Source organism: Mesoplodon bidens (genome assembly GCF_964165515.1).
Source record: "Mesoplodon bidens genome assembly, chromosome: 2".
Classification (NCBI taxonomy): domain Eukaryota; kingdom Metazoa; phylum Chordata; class Mammalia; order Artiodactyla; family Ziphiidae; genus Mesoplodon; species Mesoplodon bidens.
In genome coordinates this window covers 150,835,049-150,857,999 of record NC_138177.1, presented here as the reverse complement: position 1 = coordinate 150,857,999, position 22,951 = coordinate 150,835,049, and the positions used below count along the sequence as shown (strand labels likewise).

Below are 22,951 nucleotides of genomic sequence, written 5' to 3'. Positions count from 1 at the left end.
CTGGGGCACGAACCCGTGTCCCCTGCATTGGCAGGCGGACTCTCAACCACTGCGCCACCAGGGAAGCCCTCCTTTGGTGGACTTTTAGGTTGCCTCCAACATTTCGCTATTACCAGCAGTTCTGCAATGAACATTCTTGTACAAGTCTCCTTAAACAAATGTGTGAGTTTTCTGATGCTCTCCACCTAGGAGTAGAGTTGCAAGATGTTAGTCTGTGCACAGCTACATCTTTACTTGATATGAAGATGCTTTTCACTATGATTGTACCGACTTCCTTATGTTTAGGTCTTTATGTACATTACCTTTTTATCTTCCTAACAATTCTGCACAGCAGGAATTACCATCTTCTTTTGGAAGATGAGGAAACTAAAGCTCAAAGAACGTAAGCGATTTATCGAAGGCCACAGAGCTCATAAGCAGCAGAGCCAGGATTTGAGTCCAAGGCTGATATCATTATCTGTTATATTATAATGCTCTCATTATACCAGAGTTTGAAAGGAGAGCAGTCATCATTGCCAAAACCAGAGAGAGGTCAAGAAGAATGAGGTCTGAGTATGGTCACAGGATCTGAGAGCACAGAGGTCACGGGGCCCTTGCTGAGGGGCAGCCTGAGCGGAGGGCAGGTGGGCAGATGCCAGGCCACAGGGCTTGAAGAGGTAAGGAGGTAGAGACAGCCTGGCAAGAACAGGATTAGAGGTCAGCAGTGTTAGAAGGAGGAAGGGAGGGGAAGATGGTATCAGAAAATGAGGCAGAGTGGCCTGATCCGGGGAGCTGGCTGGGAGCACTCTGGCTCTTCACCACTGGTTGGCTCCTTGTTTGCTTCCTGGTGTCTGCTTGGCGGGGCCACAGAAGTGAGCACGCGGTCTCTGCCTCTGACCGGCATTGCCATTCTGGGGGACACTGAGATGCCCCAGCTCCCAGGCAAGGCCCATGCCTGGGGGCGCATGTCCCAAGGCCTGATGGCAGAGCCTCCGACAGCCAGCCGAGACTGCCAAGGAAGGGCCAGGGAAGCCTGAGGAAGGAGCTGTGCACGGGTGCCGGGATGTGTGTGCCGCCTCTTCTCCTGCCTCCATCTCCTATCTCAGGGAGAAAGTTAGGCCAGTGGCCCAGCCTTGTGTCCGGAGCTCCCTCCCCAACCTTCACGTCCACCCTAGCCCCAGGGCCATGTGCCTTCAAATCGGCTCATCGGCAAACATCTCATGGGAACCCTTAAGTGACCCTCTAACAGTTGCATCCCTCCTCTGTCCACAGATAATCTGATCAAAGCCATCTTGTCCGTCACCAAAGAGTACCGCCTGACCCCTGCCTTGGACAGGTGAGCCACTCGCTGCCCAGTATCCTGCCCCTCGGCTGCCCAGCGTGTGCAGAGGGGCTGAGGCCCAGCTGGCCTTCACTGGACCTCGGCAGATTCTCCAGCATACCCACACAGCCACACACACGTACACACTGGGGTGGGTGAGCAGGGAAGCGGGGCCACCGCACTGGACTGGCCGCCCCCGTGGGTTATAAGCAGTTGGCAAGACATCTCAGTCCTCAGGCAGCAGAGATCCGAGGGTAAGAACTGAACATCCTGGGCTGGGATCAGCTCAGCACTGGGACTGAGTGGCTGGGTGCTGGGGCAGCTGAAGGGGCTTAAATCCAGGAGGCAGTGACAGCTCTGAAGCCAACAGACCCTAGGTGGGGGAAGCCCCAGGGTCAGAGGTGTGAGAAGCAAAGTGAGTAGGGTTCTCAGGTGGCTACTGGGTGCATGGGGGCTTCTCAGTTAAAAATAAGTCCAGCCTTGGGTCCTGGAGCCTCCAGGCTCATTCCTCTGTTCTTGCTTCTCTAGCATAGCCCTCAAGCTCAGCCCACTTTTCCCTCTCCTCTGAAGGCGGCCCAAACCCACTAACCCTTGGGGAGTCTTTAACCCAGAATGCCATCTTACCAGAGCTCCTTCCTCACCACCCCAGAGCTAGTGCCCAGGCCCCTTCCACACCCATGTTTTCCTGGAGAAGTGTCAGGGACCAGGGGTATCTGAGAGCCCTGAGTGGCCCAGCTCTCCGCAGTGTGGTTCCGGCCTCTCAGAAATGCTGCCAGAAGCTCACTGGTCTGCCTCCTCTGTCCCAGCCCGTGCCTGGCCAAGGGCATGGAGTCAGGGGCCAAAGGGGCAGGGGGAGAGGAGACCTGGTGGACAGCTCTCCAGAGGTCTCTGCGTCTGTCCCCTCAGCCTCAGCTGCCGCCGCTGCATCATCGTGGGCAATGGAGGTGTCCTTGCCAACAAGTCTCTGGGATCACGAATTGATGACTATGACATTGTGGTCAGGTGAGCTCCTCAAAGCAGTGCCTCAGGCACCTTCATGTCCTGGTCCCTGAGCCCACTGAGAACTGTCTGTCCATCTGGCCCACTGGGCTGGAGGTCAGTAGAAGCCTCAAGAAGAACCCTGGGTTGGAGGGCTTTGGAATGGAAAGCCAGGTGGCACCAGGTGGCCTGGGCTCCCTATCCTCTGCATCTGGGGTATTCTGGGGTCATGGTGCCTCCCCACACACAGGCCTACAGACCACGTGCAGTGAGCCCAAGGCAGTCTCTGACTGGGCCCACTCTCTGCAGACTGAACTCAGCGCCAGTGAAAGGCTTTGAGAAGGACGTGGGCAGCAAAACTACACTGCGCATCACCTACCCTGAGGGTGCCATGCAGCGGCCTGAGCAATATGAACGTGATTCTCTCTTTGTCCTCGCTGGCTTCAAGTGGCAGGACTTCAAGTGGTTGAAGTACATCGTCTACAAGGAGAGAGTGGTGAGCTCCCTGTGCCCCAGCTCCTTCCCCTCTTGCCCTGGCCCTGCCCAGCTTCCAAGTCAGCCCCCTTTCCCTGAACCAGGCAAAGAACAAGTAGGAACCTTTCAAAAGAAGCATTAAGGACCCAGATGCAACCAAGGGGCAGAGAGGCCAGGAGATGCCAAGGCCACTGGCCCAGACTCCTGGAGCTGATGTGCCTGCTATCTGCTACCTGCCTCCAGAGACCCAGGCTGCAGGTCCTTCCTCAGCCTTCTCTAGCCAGACCCCAGGTGCCTCCTCAGCAGACCCTGTGGGCCCTTCCCTGGCCTTAGCCCCCCGGTATGGAAAGCTGTCACCCGGCTAGACCCAGCTTTACTGCTGATCTTCACAACCCCCGCCCTCACTTTCTACTTGCCCCCCAGGTCCCTCTTACCCTCTGTGAGGTCTCTCTGACTGTGATCGTGTGGGTCCCCCCTCATTCCCAGCCAGGGGAAGAAGGCCTTATTTGGACCCTGGGGCTATTCCACAGGGATAGCAGACCCCTCAACTTGAGGGTGCCAGTTTCCAAACTTGTAAGTCCTGGCCTCTCTCCACTTTGTGCTTTTACCACTAACTTGTGGTTGTGTCCCCAACCTGCCATTGAGTCTGGTTCCACTCTGGAAATGGCCAGATTCTGTACTTATTGGTCTAGGCAGACAAGGGTCTGGGCCCGTTTCTTTAGAGAGCTTATATGGCCAAGTAGGGTCAGACTGCTCCTTACTGGACCACCCAGTGAGTCCCCTCCTGAGTCCTCTGTCTCTCAGCTCTGGGCCAACTTGTCCAGGTTCATTCCCCCTCTCCCCTCAACAAGCTGTCACCAGCCACCCCAGGGGAGGGGCACTGCAGAGTTCAGGCCATTCATCTTCCAACACCCAAGCCTCTTACCAGAGGAGAATGATGACAGACAGCGCTCCGCCTACAGTAAGAAGCTAGTTGTTCTTCCTGGAGGTTTAGAGGAGAGCTGGGGGGCTGGAACAGCTTCTCCTGCCTATGGACGTCTCAGTGCAATTTGATTTAACTCCACAGCCTTTTCCCAAGCAAGGCCAAGTGCAGGCAGTGTCAAGTAGGTAGCAAGCGAGAGCGAAGACAGAAGTCAGGTCCAGAAATTCAGGTAGGTGGGACAGTGGGGAAAGGGGAGCCCATCTCAGAGCCAGGGTGAATGTGGCAGCCAGGGTCCCCAGAGGGGAGGAAAGGGTTTGACCTTAGCCAGCCCCAGCGGCGAGCAAGCCAGCTGCCCACGCACAGTAGACGGCGTGTGGGGGCTGAGGGAACACCCCTCCGTTTTCAGAACCCTAGGACCTGAGCAACTAGTGTCCTCAGAGCCCTTCTCTTTGTCTTGAAGGCAAGAGAATTGGGATCACAGGTAGGCACCTTTAAGGAAGAAATGGGAGGAAATTGGGTCTGCCCTGGGGAACCCCAGAGAGCCTGTGGGCTGCTTCCTTACCCTGCCTTCTGCCCATCTTCCCACCCCCTCCTGGCATATCCTTTCCTCTGCTCATCAACACCTGTCAAAGGAGCTCCTGGAGGGCAGGGCCCTGATCCCCTTTGCTTTTCTTACCCCTCAATATTGGCTCAAGCACCAGATCCTGCTTCTTGCTGGGCACACTGGGATAGGACAGGCGACCCACATCAGGAGGCCAGGCCAAGGGTGGGTCAGGGCCAGCCAGGTGGGTGTTGTCACACGATCCTTCCAAGAACACCAAGGGCAGTTACTTCAAGAGTCTTACAAGTCATCCAAGGGAGTCAGGAAAGAAAGAAGAAAAGGAAGGAAGCCAGCTAGAGTTGGAAGACTCAGTATACTCAGGCCACTCAGGGAGCAGACAGCAGGGCCTCACTTCTCCCCGAAAGACTCAGGAGCTTACTGCCTGGCCTGGCCTTGGTGGCAGGCCTGTTCAAGGAACTAACTGGAGCAGTTGGGATGAAGAGGTATGGGCCGTGCTCAGGCACACGCTCACTGTGCCGATGTCTGTGTCCTGTTGCGGCCATGCCCCGGGATCTAGGACCAGCCCCGTGGTCCTTGGTGAGGACTCCTTCCCAGGGTTGGGAGATGTGAGTGGAAAGGGGAGAGAGGAGCTGGGAAGGAGTCCTCTGAAGTTCATGAGGCTTCCTTGGCTCCAAAATCAAAGATAATTGGGGCCTTTAGAGTGAGCTGCCAGAGGAAAACCAGTGATGCCCACGGCCTCGCCCGAGTGGGCCCGCCCAGGCCCTTTTGGTTACCCTGGAAGCCTCTTTAGTGCCCTCCTCCACCCCAAGCCCAGGGCTAATGCCTTCGCAGGACCTCTCTCATGCCCTACTTCACTTCTCTGGTGTCTGAGACCCAGGTGAATGTGGGAGAGGCTGCTTCTCCAGGCGCCCTCCTGTCTGGTGCCCAGCTGCAGGCTTGCCCTGCTCCTGCAGTTATGTTTCTAACCATGCAGCCCCTGGGCTACTGGAGAGCTCTCTGCACCTGTCTGGAGCCTCACCTGCAGAATTCTGGCAGGAGGCAGCTCTGTGTTTGGGAGCCAAGGCCTAGCTGGGCAGGGCTGGGACAGGTGTTAGGCCTCAGTCAGGGCCGCTGCCTGCCGCTCACTGCCTGTGTAACTTCCTGATTCCCAGGAGTCCTGACAGGGTATGAGAAGGGGAAAGATATAGGAAAGGAAGACCAAACAGCCCAAAAACAGCCTGTGCTAGAGCTAACCATGCTTTCTTCATCCACATGGGAGCTGTCCTCTTCACCATTTGTGGCTGTGTGATTTCCTGATTGGCTGGGCAGTAGCACAGCTAACTCTAAACAAGTTACCTTTAAAGGCCCTTTATCTCTCAGATCCCAGGAGGCCAAGCCATCAAGCAGGTGGAGGAGTTCCCAGCAGGCCTTGTGTGCTCGGGGCAGCTCAGAGGAGCACCAGCGGACTCTTGAGTGGGGAAGCTGAGGTCAGGGGGAGGGGAGGAGCTGGGGACATGGAGATGCAGGTATATGTGGGCCATGGAGGGAGGGGCGGCTTCCAGCTCTTGTGAAATTCTTCTCAGAGGCACATCTGGCTCCACCCCTCCACGCGCTTACTCATTTGCCAGACATCGTCAGGTGTTCTGTGTGCTGTCACTGTGCTGCCCCCTGGAAACAGAAAGTCACTCAGTCTAATGGGACAGACAGTCCCCGAACTAGTTATAATGCAGTGTAGTAGGTGCTGCACCCTGAGCATCCTCCTCCTGGTGTTTGATGAAGGCTGGAGACACCCTGTCTGTGGTCCTGAGGACGGAGTCCTGGGACCTGGAGAGGATGGGACATTGAGAGGCAGAACTTCTGGTGCTGTGTCCGCTGCCTCTGCCAGACTCCCCCACCGTGCCCCAGGATGCTGGTGACCCAGCACTTCAGAGCCCCGGGGAGCTGCCTTCCCAGTCCTCTTCATCCTCACTTGGGAAACCGGAAAGCTGGCCTCACTGCTGAGTGGCCTCTAGGCCTGAGGCCTGGGCTGGGTTGGTGGGTGTGGTTCCAACCCAGCAGGCGGGGAGGAGAGGACAAGGGCTAGGGGTTGGCCCCTGGACAGCCTTGACCCAGGCCCGACCTTCCAGCTTTTGTTCACTCCTTGGGGAAGGCGGAGGGATCTAAGAGGCCGGCCAGGGCCCCACTTCATGCCCAGGGGGACTGGGCCCTTGAATTTGAGAGACAACGTGGTTGAAGAGGAGAAAGCAGCTTAGGCCTTGGAGTCATACAGACTCGGGTTTAAATTTAGACCCTGTCACTTGTTAGCTGGGTTCTTAGACAAATCACCTAGGCCCCTTAGACTTCATAAAACAGGAGCAGTACTACCCATCTTTCAGGGTTGGTTTAAAAGTTAAACAAGATGAAGTATAGAAGCACCTAGCATAGTGCTTGACACTTAGTAAGTTCTGTCTGTGGCAATTATGAATACTATTTATTATTTTATTATTATTATTGGTGGTGGTGCTATTAGAAAAGCCCAGTTGCACTAGGGAGTGAAGTCTTTGTCTAGACTGTAGGGCCTGACCTAGGAAGTGACCTAAAAGCGGGGGTCAGAGGCCAGACCTAGAGGAAGGAGAGACATGGACCTCCTGGTGAAAGGCCTCAGGGGTGTCCTAGCAATCTAGCAAAAGGCAAATGGCCACCAGGTCCCCCGCATGTGAGGCCTTATTGGACCAGGCCTGAGACAGGGACTGAACGTCCATCTGCTCCTAAACCTGTGCTCTGTCCAGGCCTGAGAGGGATGCAGAGCCTTAGGATGGGCTCTGCCTAGTGGGAGCTAAGTGTGGACACCACCTTGCCTCTGGGGAGACTCCGTGAAGGGCACCTGGAAAGCGTGGTGAGGCCGGCAGACACCGTTGCCTCCTACTGCTTGACAAGGCCTCTGCTGAGCCAGCTCAATGCTGCGCACCCCACCGTCTCCTTTCCAAACCTCTGAGACAAGCTCTCCTGGATACCATTTCCTTTGCAGCCATTGCCAGTGGACACAGCTCTTTCTCACAGATCCATTGTCCCCTGTGAGGGCCCAGAAGACTCCCTGCACATTCCCCCTCCTGCATCCTGCCCATCGCTCCTCCCCCACCATGAAAGATGCTCAGGGACTGGGGCTCACGTCATCATCCCCTGTGCTCCTCTTCATCACTGTCATCCAGAGCCTCTTGCTTACTTACCTCATGATCCTTGTTATTATTCCTCCTCCTATTCCTCCTCCTTTTCCTCCTCTTCCTCCTTCCACCATCCTCATCATAGACGTGATTTATTAAGGTCTTCAGTTTGCCAGCTTTCTTTGAATTCCTTTATTCAGTTTTCACCATGACCCTGTTAGGTAGGTACTATTATGATCCCCATCTTGGGGTTTAGGAAACTGAGGCACAGAGAAGAAGAGTTACTTGCTAAGATCACACAACTAGTTAAGTGGTAGAGGTGAACTCAGAGCCAGCTCTGGATGCCATCTCCTCCCACCTTCTCAGGAACTGTCTTTTTTCACTGATCTCTTTTCTTACCTCTTTACTGGATCTTCCTCTCACATCTATACATTTGTTCAGCTATTTTTTTTTTTTTCATTTCTCTCACCTCAAAAATGAAAGCCCAGGGACTTCCCTGGCAGTCCGGTGGTTAAGACTCCATGCTTCCACTGCAGGGGGCACGGGTTCAATCCCTGGTCGGGAAACTAAGATCCCGCATGCCATGACGCAGCCAAAAAAAAAAAAAAAAAAAAGAAAGAAAGCCCCCTCTTCAGCTGGTATCCACCCTTTCTCCTTCCTTTCTTTTTCAAGTTTCTGGGAAGAGTCATCAGCTGTCCACGATACATATCTCCATGTTTTCCCCCTTCTGTTTCTCAACGCTCTCCAGTCTGTCTTCCAAACCTATCCCTCTATGGCAGTGACCTTCTGATTCTAAATCCAGTGGACTCAACCTTGCCTCACTTTAAAGGAACGACTTGTCAGCAAATATTCAGTGAGCATTTACAGTGTACCGTACGCAATGGTAAGTTCTAGGGATAGTCCTTGATTCTTACAAACTCCTGGCTAAAATCCTGGGAAGCATGCTCAATTCTTCCATCTCCTCTGCCTTCTCTATTCAGTCATTCAGCCTCCAGATCTGTGGTTCTCCCTTTTAAAAATGTCTTCCTTGGACTATTTCAGCAGCTTCCTATCTCCCTGCATCCAATCAGGCCTCCCTCCAATCCATTCTCCACACCTGTATCCAAAAGAATCATCCTAAAGTGCCTATCTGGTTGGTTCATTCTCCTGCTTAATGGGTCCCTGCTGTCCACATGCAGCCGTTCTCAGAGTGCCTTCTCCTTTCCAGTAGCATCAGTATCACCTGGAAACTTGTCAGAAATGCATTTTGGGACTCCACCTTAGGCTGTGAATGAGAAGCTCTGGGGGTGGGCCCAGCAGTCTGTTTAGTGAGCCCTCCAAGTGATTTGGATACAGGCTCAAGTGTGAGAACCACTGGCCTGCAGGTTAAAATTCCAATTCCATAGCCTAGCGCTCCGTGCTCTGGGCCCTCCAACCCCTTCCTTGTCCTGACCGCTCCTTCTTGCACCCAAAATTACTCTCCACTCTGCCCATACCAAAGTCTATGCCCATTTCACACCTCCATGTTTTGTCTGCTTCCCTTCCCAAGGCTGCATCAGATGCTCCTCTTCTGAGCTCCCAAGTCACTCATCACTCTGTTATGCATAAGGGTTCTCTTATCCATCAACTCTTATAAGCCCCTGGAGGGCAGGGACTGTCCTGTTTATCTCTGAAAGCCCATCACCGCCTGCAGTGTTTGAGACAGAGTTGGCATGCATAAACGAATAAATAAGTGCAGAAACTGAGACCCAGAGGAAGGCAGGAACTTGTGGCAGAGTCAGGATTCCAACCCAGATCTTCTGACTCTCAGTGGGGGCTCTCTCCTCGCAAGTAGGCCGCCTCCCTCCTCTGTTGCCCCAGAGATCATTCTTTTACATTCGGACCCTTGCGTCCTTTTGCTCCCCTATTGCCTCTCCTGGGCACCTCTCTCCTCTTAGCCATGTTTGATCTTCTTTTTGAGGTTCCGAGATCATTCTCCTTGATAAAAAAAGAGTGAAAACTGAACAGTCCCCGGTCTGTGCCTCGTTCAGTTGTCTGTTGGTATCACACAGCCGGCCCCAAGCCGACTCCTCTTTTTGTTCATTGCTTTTTCCAAATATAGCTTTCAAAAAGGTTTTTGACCCTCTCCTCATAGCATGCATCAAAATAAATTCCAAATGGACTAAAAAGTAAAATATAAAAATACAGCCAAAGGAAAGTAGTACTTTTGAAGAAAGTAGAATAGAAATCACAGCCCTAGAGGGAAGAGAACTTTCAAGGGACAGAAGTGCTAGGAAAAATCAGATTTGATAATATATGAACACTTTAAACAACAACCAAAAAAGACTGGATACCACAAAACTTTGAAAAGTATGTTTAGGAAATATGACAAATGGTTATTATCATGAAAGGTGACAGGAAAACCATTGGGACCCCAGCAGTTAATGAGCAGGAGACTGAACCGATCACACAGAAGGAAATATAACTAGTAAACAACAGAAATACGTTTAACCTTCCTGGCAGTCAGAAAATTCATGTGAAGGCGACAGGATGCCATTTATCACCTATCATGTCTTCAGAGAATGTGTTTAAATTATAATACATGATTCTGGCCAGAGTGCAGTGACAGGTGCTCTCAAAGGCTACTAGTCAGAGTGTAACTGGGGACAAGCTTTTTGGAAAGGAAATGACGCTTGGCACCAGGAGCCATCACCCAAGGGAAGGAAAAATCTGCCTACAAAGATTTTTATTAGAGTGTTATTTATAGTGGCCAAACTCAAATATAACCTAAGGGGTTTGTTATTAAAAGTGTGGTGCAACTAGCCTACGGAGTACAAAGGAGCAGCCCAGTGACCCTGCAGAGGCTGCGGGCACCTGGACCAGCCAGCACAGCCGCTCCCACTCTTGCTCCTTTGGTGTGGGTGGGGCCGCTGAAACAGCACTGGATTCAGTACCAGGAACGGATGCCTCTGCCTCAGGCCCCATCTCTGAGTTTCATTTTCCTCTTCTGTACAAGGGGGATGGTGAAAGCTCCTCGGGGTGGCTCCCAGATACACTGCTGCAGGGAGCCAGTGGGACAGTGCACTGACAGCCCCTGGCACACTGTGCTCGCTGCAGTGGCGAGCACCTTCTGGGAAGGTCAGTGCTTGCCTTGCTGAGCCCCTCTTCAGGGCTCAGAGGGAAATGCCCACCCCATTCACATCCTCCCCTGCTAGACCATCCTCAGGTACTGGAGACCTCAGAATTTCTTGCCCCAGCAGTGCCAAGCCCACTTCTGTCCTCTTGAGGGTAGAACACACCTCCCTGTGCAGTCTCCAAAGTCCAAGGAGAGATGTTTGCAGAGGCCGTAAGCCGAACTTGGATGTGTAAGCTGGGCAGTCCGCACACGTGTGCACAGTACTTCCCACAGCGTGAGATGGGACCAGGGAGGGAAGGGAAGGGGAGGGCAGGCTGGGGCTAGCTCTCCCTACACCATGGGCCAGCACGGGTCTCTGGGAGTCAGAATTCTCAATTCAAACCTGGCCTTCCAGATCATTTTTCAAGGGAGGATAGAATATATTTAACAGCTTGATACCGTGATTAGTCACTGTCACATATTTGGAATCTAAAACTTAGACATGTGGCATGTGGACATCCATTTGTAATTTTGTCCTAGCCCCACAAATCTTAGGGGTTTGATCCTTCACGGACATGGTGGCAATGGCTGGAGGTGAGGCTGGGTAGACGGGACAGACGGTGAAGGGTCTTGTCAGCCAAAGTCACATCAAGGAGCTTGGACTTTGTCCTGTGGACTAACAATAGCAGAAGCTAACGAGCTGCCTTTGTGCCAAACATTATGTGTGTGACTTGTAACTGTCACGGCACAGAAACACTATGGAGAAGGAGCTAGTCTGATTTCCCATGTTCTTAGATGATGATAATGAGACTTTGAAAGGGTAAAGAACTTTCCGAGGGATACAGAGTTAGTAGTTAGGGTTCAAAAGCAGACCCACAGAATTATTGGGGCAGCCCAATCCGCAAGCAAGGGTGGGCTGAGGAAGGCGGGAAGGAGGCAGTTGTGGGATGGATCTGCACAGGAGCCACAGACCTGGTGTTGCTAGGTTCCTGGGGACCTGGGAGAGGGAACCATCAAGGGAGAGAGCATTCAAGTCGGAGTCATTGTGGAGGAATGGTGGTGGCTGGATCCCTTGGGGGAAATGGATTAGATAAGAAGACAAACCTTTCAGGGCCTTGGTTTCTGTAAGAGGGGATTAGACCAGATGTTCTTTTTTGTTTTGTTTTTTTTTGTGGGGGTTTGTTTTTTTATTGGAGTATAGTTGATTTACAATGTTGTGTTAGTTTCTGCTGTACAGCAAAGTGAATCAGTTATACATATACATATATCCATTCTTTTAGATTCTTTTCCCCTATAGGTGATTACAGAGTATTGAGCAGAGTTCCCTGTGCTATACAGTAGGTCCTTATTAGTTATCTATTTTATATACAGTAATATGTATATGTCAATCCCAGTCTCCCAATTTATCCCTCCCCCTGAAAGCAATTTTTTTAAATTAATTTATTTAATTTTATTTATTTTTGGATGCATTGGATCTTCGCCGCTGTGCATGGGCTTTTTCGAGTTGCAGCGAGCGGGGGGCTACTCTTCATTGCGGTGCTCAGGCCTCTCATTGGGGTGGCTTCTCTTGTTACAGAGCATGGGCTCTAGGCATGCGGTCTTCAGTAGTTGTGGCTCACGGGCTCTAGAGCGCAGGCTCAGTAGTTGTGGCGCACGGGCTTAGTTGCTCCATGGCATGTGGGAGTCTTCTGGGACCAGGGCTCGAACCCTTGTCCCCTGCATTGGCAGGCGGATTCTTAACCACTGCGCCACGAAAGCAAATTTTTTTTTTTTTTTTTGCGGTACGCGGGCCTCTCCCATTGTGGAGCAGAGGCTCCGGACGCGCAGGCTCAGCGGCCATGGCTCACGGGCCCAGACGCTTCGCGGCATGTGGGATCTTCCCGGACTGGGGCACGAACCCACGTCTCCTGCATTGGCAGGCAGATTCCCAACCACTGCGCCACCAGGGAAGCCCCCGAAAGCAAATTTTTTAAAGTTAATTTTTACTGGAGTATAGTTGCTTTACAATGTTGTGTTAGTTTCTACTGTACAGCAAAGTGAAGCAGCTATATCCCCCCTTTTTTGGATTTCCTTCCCATTTAGTTCACCAGAGAGAATTGAGTAGAGCTCCCTGTGCTGTACAGTAGGTTCTCATTAGTTGTCTGTTTTATACATAGTTATCAATAGTGTATATATGTCAATCCCAACCTCCCAATTCATCCCCCCCACCCCCCGCCCAGACCAGATGTTCTTAAAGGTCTCTTTTTGTATGATGGTAATCAATGTTTTGAGGGTATTTGTTGTCTGAAATATTATAGAATATATTTGTGCAGAAAGTAAATGGCTTATATATAACAGAGACTCATGTATTTGTTGATTGGTTGATCCAGGTTAATCATTAGTTCTGAAATATTTTGTACATCTGTAAGTAGCTCTCTTTTCAAGCTCTACTTCATTTTACTTATAGTTTCCTTAGTATGTCACCTTGCTCTTCCTCCCATTTTAAGTTTTATGCATGTGAACATTTTGGGGATATGTCTTCTATGTATATATTTTAAATAAGTATAGCAGATGTTTTAAACCTCTTTTTGGCTCTTTCTCATATCATAATAATTATACCATGTATTGAGATATTTGTACACAGCCCTGTCTTTCCTCCTGGGTTATAAACTCCTTTTGAGTAAGGAAAAAAAAAAAAAACAGACCGGCGCTCTTAATGATCCTGACGAGCTGTCTCAGTGGGCGGTGGAAAGCCTCTGAAGATTTTAGCCCTGAGAATGTCAAGATCAGATTTGTGCGGAATTGAAGGAAGGCACGATGGAGGCAAGGAGGTCTGGTGGCTCCTGGAGTGACCCCAGTGAACTGGTGACCTGTCCTCAGGCAGTAGTAGTGAGGGGGTGGGGGTGTAGGCAGGAGTGACCACACCTGCCCTTACTCCTGATTGCAGAAAGCCAGCCATGGTCAGGCTCTCCACTCCCAGACCTCTTATCTTGGCATGCAGACTGCTTCTCTCCCCACAGAGAAGGAGGAAGAGGCTGCAGGAGAAGCAGCCTGCAAGGGCGCAGGCAAGCACTGTGGGAGCCCGGCTGGGCAGGTACTTCTTCCCAGATGCTTCCCCCCGTTGCTCCTGGCTGTTCTGACAAGAGTAGAACACGTTGCGTCAGCAGGAGACCAGCGGCTCCATGCAGATGAGCTGGGTCCAGGCTGGACTGACGCAGGGACATTCCTGGAGGAGGGATTCAACCAAGCATGTGGCCCACAGGTGGCCTTGAGGAGAGGTTTGACCATTCCAGGCCAGCATCATTGGCTGGCTTTATAGGCCTCTGTGCTGTGTCCTGTGGGTCAGGGAAACGAGATGTGAGAGGCCCTGAGCCGTTTGGATAGGCCTTCTGGAACAGGGCTGTGTTCTGGTGGCAGGCTTGGCAGTGTCACCCAGCAGTAGGAAGGCCTCCAACACCCACTGCCCTCCTGCAGGGGACCCAAGGACAAAGCTGGCCCCCATTTGAGTGTGTGTATGTCTGTGAACTGGCCTGTGTGTGGCCTCTAACATTGCTGGCCACACCCTCTGCTTCACTCTCGGCTTCTGTGACACTCAGAATCATAACAGACAAGATTTATTGAGCCCTTGCCATGTGCCAGACATGGTGCCAGATGCTGTAAAATGCACAGCACTTCAGTTAATCATCATGGCTATCTGGGAAGTGGTCTTGACGTCCCCGTTATGCACGAGGAACTTGAGGCCTGAAGAAATCCTGTGATACACCCTGGTTGCACAGATGCAGAATCTGGATGGGGACGTGGGTTTCCCAGACTCCAAGGCCCACAGTCTCCCATGGCATCGCACCCTCCCTGCGTCTCCTCATCGCTCTTACTGTTGGTTCTCAGTCTCCTCCGCAGGCTTCCCTGCTCCCACCGACCCCTTCAGTGTTGGTGTCTATGAGGTTCTCCTCTCTTCTTGCCCCACACAGAGATTCTCAATCTCAGGTCACCAAACGCCCTCGCTTCCAGGGACCCTGCTCCCTTTGGCAGTGGTGTGCGGCGTGTTGTGTGTGTGTACCTGTGTATGATTTTTCTGAGACAGGGAGCCATGGCTTTTATTGGAGAGACAGGCTGCAGTTGTGTTTACTTGGTATTTGTCTGACACAGTGATGCCCCAGCCAGATCCTGGTCTTCCTGTTCCTCCTTTCCCTGGGATTCTTGAGGAGGCCCTGCACCAGGACAGTGACAGGTGGGAAAAATAAAATAGCAGTGCCAGCTTCCAGTGCCCTAATGCAGGCTCTCTGAGACTTGAGTCCCAAGCATAAGACTCGTTCCCACCCCCACTGCACCCCCTCCCCCAACACATCCCAATCTTGCTCTCTGCCCAAAGGCAGTAGGAGCTTCAGCGCTCTTAGAACAGATGAGCAGAGCAGGGACCGGAATGCCGGCCTGCTTCAGGGAGGCAAGCTCTGCCTTGGCGTACCCGCCGCTGCCTGGGCACAAGGAGCCAGAAGGAGCTGTATGTGTGCCTGTGACTTTGCATTTCCTACTAGTAAATGTGACACACGTATCCTCAAATCCAAGAAGTCACGTGAGTTGTTTCCCCTCCTGGGAAAGAGTAAAGATGGGAAGAGAGGCAGAAGCCTCTCCTCCACCCTGGAGCGTTTGTCAGCTTCTCAAAGGGGCTTGAGATCGTAAGCTAATTTCCTACCGTTTCACATGCTGGTTACATATGGGACCCTTAAGCACATGGGAAAAGCCAAGAGATGTTGTCTCAGTGAGGGAATCTCGTGTCACAGAAAGACCCAGGCTCTGAAATTGAATCCAGCTCAGATTCTCCCCAGCTGTGTGTGCCTTGGGGCAAGGGCCCTTGCCTCTCTGATCCTCAGTCCCCTCTGTGAAACAGGGTGCAGGGCACCAACCGGAGTGACCCCTAACTCACCTCAGCACTTCTGGCGGGTAGAAGGGACGCCCCATCCATCCTTGACTAGCCCCCCAGACCTCCTGAGGTGGGAACAGCAGTGCTGATAATAAATGGTGTGGCAGCAAGAACACCCATCCTGGCATCACGACGTTGGGTTTGCATCTTGGTACAGACTCTTACGTGACCTTGAACACGTTGCTTCATCTTGGGTCCCGTACCTGTGAAGTGGGTGAAAGTTGAAGAGACATAAATAATATCTATGAAAACCAGCCTGTAGCCTCCACACCCCCAGCTGTGCCATTACTGCCTCTCCCTTCCCGAGCAGCCCCTGCCCTTCCTCCTCTTTAGGGGTATGTGGGCAGGCGTGGGCAGGGACCCGGGGTTGTAGGGTGCGGGGAGGACGTTGGGGCCTGCTGGGCTCTGGAGAAGGGACGGGGGCTGTGCGTTGCTCGGCACAGGCTGGTACCTGCCATTCCTTTCCGTACATGTCTGATCCTCCTAGGAGGGGCTTCTCCCCAGTTCTGCATAGGACCTTGGCCGTTTCTCCGCCGTCCCCTTTCCTGCTGGGGCTCACCGTCCCGACCTCTACCCCCTCACACACACACACACTTCTGGACACGGAGGCACAGGAGGAAGCCTGCTGTCTCATCCCACTGGGGCTGAGACCCAGCGACGTTGGCCCTAAGGGCCCATCCTTGAGCTGACGCTTGGAGGACGGATAGAATTTGCCCGAGAGAGAGGTGTTGCCAGGACGGGGAGACGTGAGGAGGGGCTGGCTGGAGCAGACGGTCCATTGAAGGCCACAGAAGACAAGCCTGAAGAGATGCTGAGGGCAGTGGAGGAGCCGGGATGGAGTTCATGTTACACACCAGCACCCGGTGCTGCGCTGCTGGGCCACAGAAGTGAATCAGATGTGGGCCCCTGGCCTGGGGCTAATGGCGGTGGTGATAGTAGCTGACCAGTGACTGTGAGCTGGGCACTCAGCCTGAATTATCTCATTGAGTTCTCACAACACAAGATAAATACCCTTAGTATCCCTGGTTTATCCATAGGGAAATGATAGTTTTCTTGCCCAAGGCCTCCACACAGTTGACTGACCAGAGCTGAGTTTGGATCTGGGCCCAAGGATCTTCTGTCTTAGTCAGCTCATGTTGCTATAACAAAATACCACAGACTGTGTGGCTTATAAACAGCAGACATTTGTTTCTCACAGTTCTGGAGGCTGGAAGTCCAGGACTGGTGGACTTGGTGTTTGGTGAGGGCTTCCTGGTTCATAAATCATTATGTCCTCACTTGGTGGAAGGAGCGAGGGATCTCTTGGGCCTCTTTCGTAAGGGCGCTGATCCCATTCTTGAGGGCTTCACCCTCAGGACCTAATCACTTCTCAAAGGCCCACCTCCTAATACCATCACCTTGGGCATTAGGTGTTCAACATAAATGAATTGTTGGGGGATGGGCCACAAACTTTCAAAGCATAGCAGATCTTTTTTTATATAAATTTATTTATTTTATTTATTTATTTTTGGCTGCATTGGGTCTTCATTGTTGTGCGCGGGCTTTCTCTAGTTGCGGTGAGCAGGGGCTACTCTGTGTTGCAGCGCGTGGGCTTCTCACTGCGGTGGCTTCTCCTGTTGCGGAGCACGGGCTCTAGACGTGCGGGCTTCAGTAGTTGCGGCACACAGGCTCAGTAATTGTGGCTCATGGACTCCAGAGCGCAGGCTCAGTAGTTGTGGTGCACGGGCTTAGTTGCTCCGCAGCATGTGGGATCTTCTCGGACCAGGGCTCGAACCCGTGTCCCCTGCATTGGCAGGAGGATTCTCAACCACTGTGCCACCAGGGAAGCCCCTATAGCAGATCTTAACTCCATATTTTATCACCTCCCAAAGGTTAGAGGTCATTTCTACCTTGGGATGAAGGTATTCAGGAAAGACATGAGAAAGGAGAAGATGCTGAGTCTTAAGAAACAAGTAGGGTGGATCAGGTGGGTGGAGGCGGGGAGACCATTAGAGACAGAAGGAGCAGCATCAGCAAAAGAGTGGAGGCACGAATCAGCAGATGCGGACTTAAGATGGGCTGAAATGAAAACTGGAGCAGCAGGCAGGGTTACTGGCTAAAAAAACTCTGATCTCTTGCGGGCAGTGGTGATGTGATCCGGTTTGTATATAGAAAGATCATTCTGGCAGAGAGCAGAAAGTGGTTTGGGAGGCAGAGGTGGCCCATTCTGGGCACTCATTTTGGGTGAATGGAACTCAACAATTATTTTGTACTTTTCCAGTCACTCTACTGGGCTCTGGGGGCAGTTAGTGGCCAACAAGACAGACACTGTACATGGCCTCGTTATAATAGTCCATTTGAAAGATGATGAGACCTGGACTCTAGGTGGTAGCAGTGGGCTTGGGAGGAAAGGATGGATCTGTGGGATTCTATAGAAAATAGAATCGAAATGACCCAGATGACCAGTAGGACAGAACGGGCTGGAGAGATGAAGAGGGATGCAAAGTCGATTCCCAGGCTTCTGGTTTGGAAGATGGAGTGGACAGCAGAGGTTAGGGAACACAGAAGGAGGAGCAGATCTGGGGGAACCAGAAACAACTGAGATGTCCAACAACAGAGGGGTTGCTTACATAGGCTATGGGACATCCCTGGGACATCTCTCCAGCCTACAGCGTCGGTTTGTGACTTTCTCCAGCAGTACTCAGGAGCCCAGTTGTAAGGGTGGGAAAGGTGGATGTTCGGGTTGATCTAAGTTCATGGTTCCCCTGGGCTAGGACAATAGAATGACAAGGGGCAGGGAGTTGAGGGTGCTCACGAGAGAGTGGCTGAAGCGATATACTCAAGGGACTAGACCAGGGAGGGCTCGTGTACTGAACAGAAAGGCAGGGCTGGGAACTAGAGGAAGGGAGAGGTAGAAGGAGAGGAATTTGTGGCCCTGGAGTGGACCCTGGGGTGTCAGTTTTGTTTCAGAGCTGATGCCTTTCCAATCTGGTACTGAGATCCCTCAGGGAAGAATCATCCCATTCTGCAATTAAAGAACTGAAGCTTAGAGAGCTTGTCACCTGCCCAAAGTCACCCAACTCCATCGGTGGCAGAACTGGGGTTGGAGTGTTGTTTCTGCTCTGCCATACTAGCTCACATTCTGTCTTTATTTTTCAGGTTCACTTTAGAACAGTTGACTGAGAGCGAGGAAATTCAGCAGAAGGGAAAGGAGGCGAGCCCGGCAGAGCAGATAGGAGAGAGAGGGCAGGCTCCTCCTGGGCCCCTCAGTAGCGGCGAAGGGGAGGAGTACTGCTGGGCCTTTGGGTCTTCCTCGTGGCCCAAGACCCACCCACCCCCGCCCAAGGCCAGAGCAGCACAGCCCAGTGCCCCCCGCCCTGTGCCCCGCCCTGCAGCTCACTTGGTATCCTCCATCCACACTGGCCCCACTGTGTGCTCGCTGTGCCCTACCATGTACCTTGTCTCTGCCCACATCCTGTGTCCCCAGCACCCACCAGGTCGTCCATCCTCCAGCCGTGTTTGTTCCCCATGCCCCAGGCTCCCTGCACATACCTTACGCCCCCCACCTTGTTTCTCATTAGCCTGTACACACTTTGGGTCTCCACCACTCACCCAGTCCCATCACAAGCTGTGTGCCCGCTCATGCCCACTTGTGCTGTGTCTACAGAGCGCGTCAGATGGCTTCTGGAAATCTGTGGCCACTCGGGTGCCCAAGGAACCCCCTGAGATTCGCATCCTCAACCCATATTTCATCCAGGAAGCTGCCTTCACCCTCATCGGACTGCCTTTCAACAATGGCCTCATGGGCCGCGGGGTGAGATGTCTGGATCCTGGGACAGGGAGAAGGGGACCTGGGCCAGAGGTGCCTTGGGAAGGAAGGACAGGGCGGCAGGGTGGGGACAGAGGGTTCAGTTCTCAGGGGCAGAGCTCAGCTCTGGAGAGCTTCGCTGAGGGTCTCAGCCTCACTCTGCACCCGCTTCCCCTCCATCCAGAACATCCCGACCCTCGGCAGTGTGGCAGTGACCATGGCACTACACGGCTGTGACGAGGTGGCAGTTGCAGGCTTCGGCTACGACATGAGCACACCCAATGCACCCCTGCACTACTATGAGACCGTGCGCATGGCAGCCATCAAAGAGGTGCAGGGCTGGGCGGGGGACAGTCCCTGGGCAGGACGAGGGAGGGGTCAGTGCCAGCACGAAGGACAGACTCTGACTGCGTGTGTACAAATGAATGGTCGAGGGACGAGCCAGCTTCGGGTCTGGCTGCTCAGAGCTCCCTGGAAGGCCCTGCCCCACCCTCAGCTAAGTTGGGTCACCAGGCATCCATCCCTGCCCGCAGGCCTCTGACCACCAAGCATCCTGCTCCCTGAACTTCCCCTCCCTGGCCCTCTCCTTGTCCTGGTCCAGCCCCTGCCTCCTCCTTGCTGCTCCCCAGCCACCACATGCCCATTTTGGAGCAAGCTCACAGCCCTCCTCTCTGCTTCGATTCTCCTCTTCCCTCAGAGGACCCCCTCACCCCCTCAAACAACCCAAAGACATTACCTCTCCGTGCCAGGATGCCCCCATACCTCCTCCACCCTTCCCCGTGGCCAAGCACTAAAGCTTTCTAGCACCCAGAGTTGCTTCCCGGGTGATTCATATGTTCAGGTACCTTAAGTTCTCCCAGTCAGCCAGCCTCTCCTGGCACCTCTCCCTTCACAGCAAGAGCCCATGTGGAAAATCCAAACGCCTCTTATAGCACCCTTCGCTTCTACCACTCATCTCCCGCTGCTCCCAGCCTGGACCCTGGGCATCTGGGGCTTGTGCTTTGAGCAGCTTCTCTACTCCTGCATCTGGGTGGCGAGGGTTGTTAGTGTCAATCTCCCGGAGTCCGAGCAGACTCACGGTTCAGCCAGCGCTCGTCCCTGCTCATCAGCCTCTCACATGCCCGTCTCCAACCCCACTGCACTGTTCAGGCCTTACGCTCCCCAAAGCTCCCTCCCTCCCTCCCTCCCTCCCCTCCTCCACCTCCTCTGCTGTGAGAAAAAACTGGAGAAAACGGCAGCCCCAGGGGTGCTCTGCCCCTTCGCCCTCCTCCCTCCCACTCACCCTTCGCCCCTCGCAGCCTGGCTTCCCCCTTCACCTGACATGCCTCCCACCAAGTTCACCAGTGACTCAAGGCTGCCAAGTCCAAGGGACACGCATCAGTCAGTCCCGTCTTTTCTGATCGCTCTGAAACACTTTCTGTATTGACCGGCCCTTCCTGAGACGCTCTCCTGCTTAGACTCTGAGTCGGTCATTTCAGTGCTCCTCCTGTTTCCCTCGCCAGGCTCTCTCATTCCCTTCCTCCATGTCCTGGACTTTGGTGCATCCCTTAAGAGTCAGCATTAGCTAGGTCTCCATCCTAGACAGTCTTCTCTTCTCACTCCACGTGTTTCCCAGGAGATTCACATCCCCATCCTTGGCTTCCGTTCCCATCCATATTGTCTTAGGCTTTTTGGGTTCATTCAGGCGGGCTCGAGTAATTGCGAGTTATTTCAAGGAAATACGAGAGACTTGGGAATCTCATGAGAAGCCAGAAATAGCCTTACAACTGGGCCTCCTGTTGCCTGGAATGGGGTTCAGGAGTGGAAAGCTCATCTTGGGTCCAGGAGAGCCCCTGACCTGTCTTAGCCCCTCAGCAGTGGCTCCAGCCCGGCCTCATTTTCACCAGGACCCTGGTGGTCTCTCTGTCTCTGCCTCTCTTCACATATCTTCTTGCTGCTTCATCCCCTGCCAGCACCCACTCCAGACTGCTCTCACTGCTTTTACCTGCCCCCTGGCTTCTGTTTACTCCTATATTTGATCACTTACATATTCCTTTTACATAAACTTTATGTAAAAGTTTTAGGCAGAAGGTGAGAGACCGCAGACATAGGCAGTAGCCGGATCATGAAGGGCTTTCTCTGCCACGGTAAGGAGCGTGGACTTTTCTCTGAAGGCAGGAGGGAGCCATGGACCAGTTTTAGGCTGTAGATTAGCATGTAGTAGGGTCAGTGTGGCTGCAGCGTGACCTAGAGGGTTCCAGGCAAGAACAGAAACCAGTTGGGACACTGTCTCAGCAGTCTAGGCAAGAGATGAAGGATCCTGCACTGGAACTGTTCAGTGATGATGGGAAGACAGAGGTAAGAAACGGTTAGGATTTTAAATCAGCAAGGCCTGGAGGTGGCCTCCATGCAGGAATGAGGTGGAAGGACACCACCTTCCCTGAGGTGCCCTCGTGGAGGCTGTTCCCTTTCTGCCACCTGCCCCATCTCAGTTGTCAGGCCATTGCCCCCACCCCCCTTCCTCATCCTGTAGAACCGTCTGGCTCTGAGGCTCACGGCATCTGCTGCACCACCTCCATGTGGGGTGCTGGGTGCTGGCGATGAAATCAAATGGCCTGGGTTCAGAGCCTGGCTCTGTACCTTCCTTTCCTTATCAATACAAGGGGTAATGTTAGGTCTGGGAAAGAGTCACTGGGATAATGTATAGAAGAGGCCTGGCCATGGTAAGCGCCCATACGTGTTAGCCACTGTTATTAATATTAATGTTTTCACCCCTACTTACTCTTGTTACCTCTCAGCACCCTAGGGAAGTCACTGAAATGCTGTCGCTTGGGTGTAGGGTCCCTGTTGTCACATCGGGGTGTCTTCAGAAGGCAAGTGAACCATTCCATGCCCTGGCCCCACCGTTGCTTCACCTCCACCGCACTGATCAGTCCATTCTCCAGGGCCAGTGAGAGCCTGGGGATGTGAAGACAGTGGCGCAAGGACCGAATGCCGGCGGGATATGTGAGGGGTGTCAGAGGCGTTCATAAAGGAGGAGAGGACTTCCCTGGTGGTCCAGTGGTTAAGACTCCACACTTCCAATGCAGGGGGCGCTGGTTTGATCCCTGGTCGGGGAACTAAGATCCCACATGCTGCGCAGCGCACCCAAAAAGTTAAAACAAAACAAAAAACATAAAGGAGGAGAGAGAGTAGAGGAGGGTTAGAAGTTGCAGGGTTGGGGAATTCTCTGGCGGTCCAGCGGTTAGGACTCTGCGCTTTCACTGCTGACTAACATCCTGTAAGCTGTGCGGCGTGGCAAAAAAAAAAAGAAGATGCAGGGTTATGGAGACCAAAGGAGGGAGTGCCTACAATGTCCAGCACTGCAAGGAAGTCCCAGGAGATGTGTGCTGAGAAGTGGCCGTCAGATGTACCAGCCCCGAGGGACTGGGCAGTAGCCAGGGGGTGAAGCGGGCTCACACAGGAGTCTGCCATGGGAGGGAAATCTGGGCTGGAAATGAGGATCTGTGGGTTGTGAGCACAGCTGCTTGTTCAGATACAGGGGAGGCACGGATGAGGTTTCCCAGGGAGATGACAGGAGGACGTGCGATGGTCAGGGCAGAACCCTGGGGGCACAGAGAGAAAGAGGGGAAAAGAGCTGTGAGAAGGAAGGCTCCTCTGCGGGCGTGGTCTCTGCATCCAGAGTCAGGGGTCCTGGAGAGGCTCCCAGAATCCTGCCGCAGCCCGTGGACAATGCATGCGGCGTAGTGAGGAGAGCACTGTAAGCTCCTGTGCTGTGTGCGCCGGGGGGAGGCTGGGAAAAGAGCGCCCGAGAGGCGGCGTTGCCTGGCCCGAGAGAGAGAGGCATCCAGGCAGACTTT

General features: G+C 53.1%; 1 protein-coding gene across 3 annotated transcripts in view; it reads left to right on the top strand.

Annotated features, from left to right (window-relative positions):
• ST3GAL3 (ST3 beta-galactoside alpha-2,3-sialyltransferase 3) overlaps window positions 1-22,951 on the top strand; it is a 227,828-nt gene that overhangs the window by 201,202 nt on the left and 3,675 nt on the right. For all 3 annotated transcript variants that reach the window (XM_081223895.1, XM_081223894.1, XM_081223893.1), the window contains 5 exons: window positions 1,252-1,315; window positions 2,207-2,302; window positions 2,588-2,774; window positions 18,972-19,118; window positions 19,297-19,443. In XM_081223895.1, coding sequence (XP_081080021.1) covers window positions 1,252-1,315; window positions 2,207-2,302; window positions 2,588-2,774; window positions 18,972-19,118; window positions 19,297-19,443 — 641 coding nt within the window. The remainder of the gene's footprint in view (window positions 1-1,251; window positions 1,316-2,206; window positions 2,303-2,587; window positions 2,775-18,971; window positions 19,119-19,296; window positions 19,444-22,951) is intronic.